Here is a 9,747-nt window from a genome sequence, read left to right as displayed (position 1 = left end):
ATAATTGTAAGAGTTAGCGAGAAACTGTTTTTGATGTGGATTCAACGCCCGATTGTTTCATGTCTTACATGATCGCTCTGTTGCAGCCGGAAATTATGAATCTACTATTTTCTATTTAAGTATTGAACTCGCCTAGTTTGGAAGAGTAGTTTCAGAACGTTCACTCATTTGTTTTATTCATATGCCTGCAGTTGTAAAGAAAAAATGGCAATTGTTAGTGTTTGAGACAACACAGTGACAATTAAAATAAAATCTGCCTTCAACATGTGAATTTTTGTAACTTTTTTTCAGAGTAGAAAAAAATAAAAATAGCACTTCTTGAATATAGGTCATCATAACTATTAAAGATCCAAGGTTTAACGATATTTCTGGGTTCCACTCTCTACAAGGAAAGTAAATAAATGTCAACTAAGTTAAAATTAGAAGTAATCACAGTTAATTAGTATTCCTATTTCTGAAATACACAGTATTAAATATTTGAAACGGGAAGATATACCCTGTCACTGAATTAATGCAGAAAAAGAATTATTTAACCATATGTCTTGCAAGACTCTCGCATGTTTAACTGAAGAAAAGTTATATATAAACAACAATCCAATAAATATGTATATTTTAATGCATTATTTGTGATATTTGACCTATAATATCTACCAATAACCTGTATTTCTCTCCTTTTCCATTGTACCAGTATTGGGACATAATAAAACTCATAACATAATGTACGACCATTTAAGAAATAAAAATGGATTGATTCATTGGAGATTAAAATTTTTTTGAGCTCACTTTAAGCAGTGGGTCCCATATCATATAGCAGCGTTTCCTAACCTTTTTCAACTTGAGGCACACTACGGGTATAACTTTAATTCTCGCGGCACACTCACTCATAGATATTATTACGTATTTGTAATTATAAAATACCGTGGTATTTTTTTCTGTGATTACTGATCTTCTCATAGACAAAAAGCTCGATCACTGGTTTCCCCCGTGGTAAATCATTATGCTTATTTTTTTATTGTAATTTAAAAATAGAAAACAATTGCAATATAATGTTGGACTCAGGTTTTTAAACATACACTTTCTTTTTCGAAAACTGTATCCAACCTTTCACTAAGATGGAAGATCACTAAATAACGAACGAACAAACAAATCTCTTGATCTTTTAAAAGACTAATGTAGGTAATTTATGTGCATGTTTGGTTTGTCGAAAAGATCGAATGATATTTTAAAATTTCAAGTTACAAAATAGACTGCAACAATAAAGAAGCAATAATGGTCATATAATGATAAAAAATAATTTTTCAACATTAAAAATGTACAGAAAAGCAACAAGGTCTGAAACTTGAAATTGTAGATTCGTAGTAGAGGTCCTCATTTTTCCCTATGTCTTGCAATTTGATTGCTATGGAATTAATAATTTTATTTCGATTTCCTCGCGGCACACCAGCGGCTCATTCACGGCACACCTCTTGGGAAACGCTGTCATATAGCCTCAAAACATTGAGATAATATATAGACCTAGAGGTGCCCTTCCCTATGTCGCAGTGTTGATTCGAGCGAACTCTCGATTGTAGCGTTCGATTCGAGATATCCCTTCCCAAGATGGCGTATTCCGCAATTTACAGTCAGCTGATATATGTAAACAAAGAAAACGTACATATCGAACTCTATTTGTATACAATGTACAAGGATTAGATAGGTCAAGGTATCGACCAACTTTAAGCCTTCCTTGAGTTCTTTAACAGTATAGTCATTCATTTTTTGGTATGGATTTTGTTGAATGTGGAAGAACAAATATAAAAAAATATTACTTTGCGATGACTAATGATGCATCAAGACATACGAGGCACATGGAAAATCCACTGGAACTGTATAACGATAATCAATTCTTTGAGAGCTACAGGTAAGTCAACTATGCGTTTTGATTTTAACTTTTATGCTAATTTAATAACAGTAACATAGTGAAAAAAATAACAAATATTCATTCTACAAACTAAGTATGAGTAGTTTCACTCATTTTCCTTTACTTTTCTGGCAATTTTTACAGTTGTATTCGCTACGGATCGTAGAACCTATTCTCGTTGGGTACTTCTCCCTTTGGACCTTTCGTTTTAACTTTTTCGTCACATTTTTTGAACCAAGAAACGTCTATTTCATGGCGTTGTATACTATGTTTAAATTGCTGTAATCATAAGTTTCATTTAGCCTATGTGTAAAAAAAACCCCAAGTATAATTTATAGTTTCAAGTTTACAGCAAACTTCTTAACACAATAACTACATATTATTTTACTACTATGCAATAACAAAATAGGTTAGGGTGGTTTAGGTTAGGATAACTTAATTTTCACAGGAGATCCTTGTAATACATCTAGTGCAAGATACAATAACATAATAACCATACGCATGGGTGCTGCACAAGGTTAAGACAGAAAATCGTGCAACTCAGGAACCAAGGAACATGAAGAGAAAGGAAAGTATGACCTTATATATAGTCTATTACCAAAATTCATTACTTGTGTAAACAAATCTTATACTTGATACTGGTTTGTGTTTGTGTAAAATTAAATTGGCAGAAGGAAATTATTTACGTGCTCAACTTGTATCTCAATATATCGGCACGTTCGTATCATTAGATTAAGAAGGTAGTGTTTTGTTGTCTTTAGCCAAAAAGTATAATGCAATTCGGAAGCAGACACAACTTACATAAAATGTAAAATGTTTACGATTTGCTACCGAAGTAGACACAAGATTAGGTTAGGCAGGCTTTAATTGTACACAATGTAAAATTTTCACAATTTGGTCTATTCTAGATTAAGTATACATGTTTCAATTCATTAATTATGACTTCTTTTGGTCCGGAAATGGATCTTGTAAATTGTTTCGGCCTATGTTTAGTAGAAGGGGTCCAGCTCTTTTCTCTAAAAAATGTTACAGTTTTGGTAATTTCTGTTCACATTCGGTTAGTTTAGGATAGGTTAGGTTAGATTAGTTTAGGTTAGGTTAGGTTAGGTTAGTTTGTGTTATACTAGTGTAGAGGTCCTGTATAATCTTACAAAAATAGAATTTCGCTTATTTCTATTAATATTAGGTTAGTTTAGGTTAGTTCAGGTTAGCTTAGGTTAGTTTATGTTAGGTTAGGTTAGATTTGGTTACGTTATGTTACGTCTAAGTAATTGCATCATTCATTTCTCCTGTAAATTTTGTGTTTTTACGTGCTTCTGGACCGCTTTACTAAACATACTCCATTGTTTCTTATGGAGGGAATTGCATTCATATGTATAGATTAACTTTAGGGGGACTTAAACATTATATGACATACCTTGTGCAGACATGTCGTAAAACGACAGTTCAAAAATCAAAAGTTAATTTGTGTTAGATAGCCTTTAAAGAGCACGAATGCTATTTAAACGAGTCAGGGCAGGGCGAAACTAATTGCCCCGCTCTGTAGCACGGGGCTACGTCCGAAGGGAGCAGGTGCGTCAGTGACGGTTGGTAGTGTTGAAGCTTTGTTTTGCTCCACTCTCTTGTACGTCACATATACGCTGCTCGTCTTGAGTGTCATTCACCATTGTGATATTCCTCGTTTTTCATGAAATTTTCAGTAGAGATACAGGGACCTTCACAGAATACACCTGTGTAAGAGTAATGTTACGGAAATTATGAGGGGCGGACATAAAGGCCTATTCGGTTGTCCATATCTCCGCGCCTGGTTATTTCCGTAGCATGTCTCCTGCACATGTGTATTGTACAAAGGTTCATGTACTCAAAAACCGGTCTCACTTCCATTGTTCATATATTCGCACTGGTCATTTCTGTACCATGACTTCTACGCAGAAATAGAAATTCATTTTGAAGTATAAAATAAAACGACAGCAACCTAACCTAACTACTAACACCGCACTTATTTTCCTTCTCCAAACAGGTCATGGCCTGTCTTCCACCTTTAAATTCAGCTAACACGCTAATTTGATTTTCAAGTACTAACTGGAAATGTTTAGGTTAGGTTTTATTTCTGTTGATAATAGGTTTATTACACAAAGTGTGTCGATTTTGGTTTTAGTTTCAAACTGTATTCTTTTCTCGTTTCAGGTTTTCGAAAGTAATATTTCTGAGACAAATTTTTCCATTACTGGGAGACGATTTAGAAAATATTATTTTGCGGGAACATTCACTACCAGCAATTCTTAAAGTACTCACGATTTTAAGATTCTATGTGAGTGGGAACTATCAGGTAGGCGCTATTTTCTTTGAAGCACATAACATATGTATTTGAAAATGTAGTTTGCCATTTTCAGTTTTTTTCAAAAACTAGTTTAATATTTTATTGCTCAATATTACCAGTAGTAAAATCATGTTTCTCTTTCATTATTTTCAGACCATACTATTATACAGGGTGTATCAAAAAGATTCATCCACTTTGGCAAGTCTGTATTTCTGAAACTAATAAACATATACAAATAGTTTTTGTTTTGAATGACAGGAAACTCAAAAAGTTTTTATTGCACCTGTTCATAGGTGTAAAATGTGGTCCCCGTGAGATGCACGGCATATGTCCATGCGGTATTCAAATTCGTCCCAAACTGCAGCTAGCATGTCTTCAGTTACAGCTTCCACAGCTGCCGTTATGCGATATCGCAATTCATTCAATGTACTTGGTAACGGAGGCACATAAACGGAATCTTTTATAAACCTCCACAAGAAATAATCACATACAGTAAGGTCAGGTGACCTCGGAGGCCAGTAATGTAACGCTGCATCATTTGGTCCAGTGCGACCGATCCATCGTTGTGGAATCGTTCGATTTAAAAATCCTGCACTTTCTCATGCCAGTGTGGCGGTGCCCTATCCTGTTGGTAGATGAAATCATTCGAATTAGTCTCCAACTGTGGCAAAAGATAGTACTCAAGCATATCAAGGTAGGTTATCACCGTCACAGTGTTCTCGGCAAAGAAAAATGGACCGTACACCTTTTTTCGGGAAACTGCACAAAACACATTAACTTTTGGCGAGTCCCTCTCATGTTTTACAACTTCATGTGGGTGTTTCGTTCCCCATATTCGCACATTATGGCGGTTCACATTTCCATTCAAATGGCATGTTGCCTCGTCACTAAACACTAAGCGTTGAACAAGACTGTCGTCCTCTGCAATCTTGCCAAGAATGAAATTACAAAACTCCATACGTCGTTCTTTGTCACCTTCACAAAGAGCTTGCAGTAGCTGAATTCTGTATGGTTTCATGTGTAAACAACACGCAACACACGCCAGAGGGATATTGAGGGCATGTTGAGCTGTCGAGCTGCACAACGAACGGATTTCTGCGGACTGCGTGTAAAACATTGACGGACGCGCTTCACGTCTGCGTCGGGCACTCGAGGACGTACCGATGATTTTCCCTTACAAAAACAGCCTATTGTTCGGAATTGTTCATGCCATCGTCTAATGCTCTGTGCAGTAGGAGGATCCACACCATATTTAGTACGAAAGTCACACTGAACAGTTATCACTGACTTGCACTCCGCAAAACGTAGTACACAAAACGCTTTCTGTTGTCCAGATGCCATTTTAACCAGAATCGTAGTGGTCGTTCACTCAAGCACACTGCTGCTACCTAGCTGAAACCATGTACAACTAGAGATTTTCCTCTTTCCAACAGTACGTTGCTCACTCAAAGACAGAATAGATACTATTATTGTTTAAAACCGGATGATTCTTTTTGATACACGCTGTATACTGGGTTACACATCGTATAATAGAAAATATACACCTTTGTAGTCCCCAATAAAATGTTACATCACCAAACACACAATGCAATTTCGATTATTTAATGGTGTTGAACATTTCACAGCAAAATTTTGTCACATAAACAGTAGGTACCAGCGATTATATTTTAATGGCGAATTATACAAAAAGGGTTTATGCTGTTATCTTTGTCTTATCTTTCCTAATAATCAATATTTTAATCTTTTACATAATTGCTCTTTTCCTTTCTTGAAAGTTTTGCAGCTAGAAACCATGATTCAGTGCTAGATATCAAAGTTTATATCTGATGAATCAACCGCATAATTCGCAATACTGTTTGTTAATATGAAAGTCACTTTCGTAATTAATTTATATCATATCTTTAGAAAATAGCTCAGAACAAAAATAACAGATTAAATCAATTTATTCATGGTTCAATAATTTTCAACAAGATAAAGAACTATACAAGTTGTTAAAGAGAAGAATATACACGTAGACATTTCTTCCTACTCTCCCATTGCATCTTCATAATTGATAATTGATAAAATTATGTAGGTGTCTTAGCTACAGCATTTGATGCAAAATAACATAATCTAAGAAACTTAGTTATATTTTTCATTTTCTGATTAATATAATTTATTTTACAGATATAAACAAATAAACTGTAAATTAGAGTTGTTAAACTTAACGGCAATGAGGCTGCTCCAAAAGGGATTTTATTAAAAATTAGCTAATCTTTTGCCATTTTTCATCTACTCATTCCTATAATCAAAAGTAAACACAAATGTGACTTGCCATAATTATAGGTAGCGTTGTTTCTCACGGGATAGGTGCATCTGAATAATTTTCAGTCTTATCACCTGAATAAATTTTGAAGTTGCTAAATTAGCAAAAAAGATTCCAAAAAGAGTATTCCTGAATTTTTTTATGTAACGTATTTCTGTGCTTGTTTTACAGATACACATTCAAGGTAACCAATTTCGTGAGCCACCCAACAATTTGCGAGCTTGTGAGGAAAGTATCATCAGTCTTTGCTCGTCGCCTGACGTATGTGATTGATTCCCCATTCCTGATTGTTTGAGGACAGTTCAAGTTCAATTTCATCAAATGGCTAGTATTCCTAGAGTTGTAGGATATATTGACTGTAGCTATATTCCAAAAAGAAATCCTCGCAGGAAAAGCAGTGAAACATTTAGAATCAGGAAATGCATCCTTAATGTACAAGTGGTGAGTGGCCCAAATAAAATGGACAACAGAAAATATTACTTAAGAAATATTGGAAATGGTTAGCTGTTCTCGCACAGACCAAAACGTTTAGAACAGAGGAGTGTCCACGTGTATGCGTCACACAAAGGCTTCAACATATTGATGCTTGTGCGTGCGCATTATGTGAAAACAAGGAACGCTCTGTCACCGGATCCACCTCGTAACGATGATTCTTCTAATGACTGATCAGTTTGTATTGCTAATTTGACTGTAGTCCTTATTCCATCTTTATCCCTGTGCATTCATACTATGATAACTATTTTGAAAGTAAGCAAAGCGCAAATATCTGTGATATTGCAGCGCCAAATATTCTAACAAACAATATGAAGTTTTAATATCGGTTATTGATTTGTATATTCTTAAGACATTTACCACAGTAAATAAACTTCTTTCAGTACATTTGTAACTATTTGTTGTTCGAAATTTTATGTTTTATAACTTCATGCAGAGCAAACATTGTCGTACAAATCATTGTTACTCACAATGTCCATGCTTGGCTACTCGGCGTCCATATCGTTTTTTTTAAATGATTGTCAGACGTTTTCATAGGACGGTAATATATATGTTCAATACCTTTTCAATATTGTTTTCACTGCAATCAATTGTAAAATCTAGTCTTAAAAAAATGCAAAGTAGGCTTCATCGTAACCAAACGTCATAAACTTTAACATCTTGTTCTACTGTATGCGGCAAAACAAACTACTGAAATCACATCGCTTGAATTTATTTATTTATTGTACAACATAATGAAACATAAGAAGGTTGGCAAATGCATGTCAACTAAATGTTACTCAACACATATTGTAAATTTATGGTTCATTCCATTTAATTTCGTTCCTGTATATCTTGTGTTCAAAATGTTGAACATTATGTCGCACATATTCTTCATAGCGGTCCTGTAGATCGATGAACATGCTAGTGAACACGGTTTGCTAGAATGACAAAGCAAATGACCGAATCTTTTCTCTTAACTCCGGTATAGTGGTAGGAAGTTATCTGTTAGGAAAATTGCCTCCTTCAGCATGCCCGTATGTAGGCATCTCGAGTCATGAGGTGAGGGGAGTGGGAAGGATATGAAAAATCCGTTCCACAGGAAATCAAGCGATGTCCAAACTCTTGTGAGCAGAAGGGTAGGTGACTCACTTGCAGTGTGGACCTTCCTTTAAACTAAGAAACTAAATAAGGTAGGAGCGTCTCGGTGCAGTAATACCTCTCCTAAGTAGTTCATACAAAAAGAAAAAAACCTGAACATCTCGCAGAGGGGGTATATTATTGCATGTTTCTGCATTTGATGTTCAAAATTTTCCTTTTTTTTTCAAAGCAAACTTACAGCGTTTAATATTGTGTACAACAGTTCCTTAATGTGTTTTTAATTCAGTCCTCTGATTTTGTGTTCGAATCGTTAATTTATGAAACAAAAACTCCAGAGACAAAGCTTTTTCAGGAGAGAAAAATAATTTTAAAAATAATCAATTTTTTTACCAGGATAATGATCTGAAACTCATAACTAACTTTCTGACAAAAATGTAGTTACGTTCTTTCATAAATAAAAGATAGGTTTCTATATGAACGTGCCTGAATATTCTCTTGAAGACGGTTCATTCCATTTAATTGAAAAATCACCTAAATGTGGTCTCTGGAGTTAACGTTGTTCCATAAATAAACGATTCAAATGCTGAATTAATAAAACATTTCACGTAGAGGGCTATTGTACACAATATTAAACGCTATAAAATCTGCCCTAATACGTAGTAAGTTTTGAACATTAAATGCATAAACATGCAGTAATATGCACCCCCGTGCTAAATATTGAAAGTTTTGAGGACTGAATCCATGAACTACTTACTGGAAGAATTACTGTACCGAGAGGCGCGTAATATCGTAAGGCCATCTCACTTCAAACAGAGAAAATCATAGACACTCGGATTCAGTGTGAAAAAAAAAAAGAAATAGAGTATCCTGAGTTTGTATGCGAAGCGAGCAAAGGTGCATATTTTCCGATCCGGGATATATATAAAAACTAAGAAATGAGAAATAATCGCACTTTTACATCCGTCGCAGGTAGCCTTTATCTGAATTCGTTGCTATTTTAAGAATTTCGTAGGCAAAAATCATACTCTCGCTATGAGGTAATACCCTCCTTCCTTTATTGAAATTTCCTACCTTGTATTAGATTGTCTTAGAAAAGGAACTCACGGAGACAACTTCAGCCTATTTAACTTTACAAACACAACGAAGCCCAATCCCAACATAATGACATAGTAATTGCGAGTGAAGACAGGAATTAGGTCCCTAGTAACCATGAGGATTACTCTTAGAAAACTGAATGTTACTTTCACATATTTGAATAACGAACCCAGGATTTACCCGCTAGCAATCAATGCTTATTTTCACACACAATGTAGTAATCTGAATTGAGTACCATAAATGATTCTGCAATATCTATACACTATTACAGTACGTTATGCATTCCGTAGCATTTTCGTGAGCAGAACTATATTAGTACAAAGCGGCGCAAATTTTTCGTTCATTTCAGTTACTACAGTCACTACTGAGTAAATACTGTCATAGCAATTCATTCACTGTAATTACATTTTGTTTGTATCAAAACGACTAGAATGAAGCCAAATTGGCAAATGTATTTCCATGAACTTGGCTCATAGAAGTAATTTATATACGTCAATAAAAGAATACATAATTTACTTTTCATAATAGTTATATTCATTATTAAGTTGTTCATTT

At 34.8% G+C, this 9,747-nt stretch overlaps 1 protein-coding gene across 1 annotated transcript; it reads left to right on the top strand.

The window, feature by feature from the left end:
* The first annotated feature begins 1,289 nt into the window (after positions 1-1,289).
* On the top strand, positions 1,290-9,681 carry LOC145690491 (uncharacterized). Its single transcript, XM_081765414.1, has 3 exons — positions 1,290-1,900; positions 4,088-4,229; positions 6,697-9,681. Exons 1-3 carry the CDS (start codon positions 1,764-1,766, stop codon positions 6,796-6,798), a joined length of 381 nt encoding a protein of 126 aa, XP_081621540.1. The 5' UTR covers positions 1,290-1,763; the 3' UTR covers positions 6,799-9,681.
* Positions 9,682-9,747: the final 66 nt, after the last annotated feature.

This window comes from Thermobia domestica, chromosome 7 (genome assembly GCF_964235325.1).
Source record: "Thermobia domestica chromosome 7, izTheDome1.hap1.1, whole genome shotgun sequence".
Classification (NCBI taxonomy): Eukaryota; Metazoa; Arthropoda; class Insecta; order Zygentoma; family Lepismatidae; genus Thermobia; species Thermobia domestica.
The sequence above is the reverse complement of the archived record's forward strand: the minus strand, read 5'-3'. Positions and strand labels throughout refer to the sequence as shown.

Excerpts from the sequence above, each read along its gene's own strand:
- LOC145690491 (XM_081765414.1), top strand. The coding sequence starts at position 1,764 with ATGGATTTTGTTGAATGTGGAAGAACAAATATAAAAAAATATTACTTT. Across the intron at positions 1,901-4,087 it reads CAATTCTTTGAGAGCTACAG|GTTTTCGAAAGTAATATTTC; the intron begins GTAAGTCAACTA and ends TTCTCGTTTCAG. Across the intron at positions 4,230-6,696 it reads ATGTGAGTGGGAACTATCAG|ATACACATTCAAGGTAACCA; the intron begins GTAGGCGCTATT and ends CTTGTTTTACAG.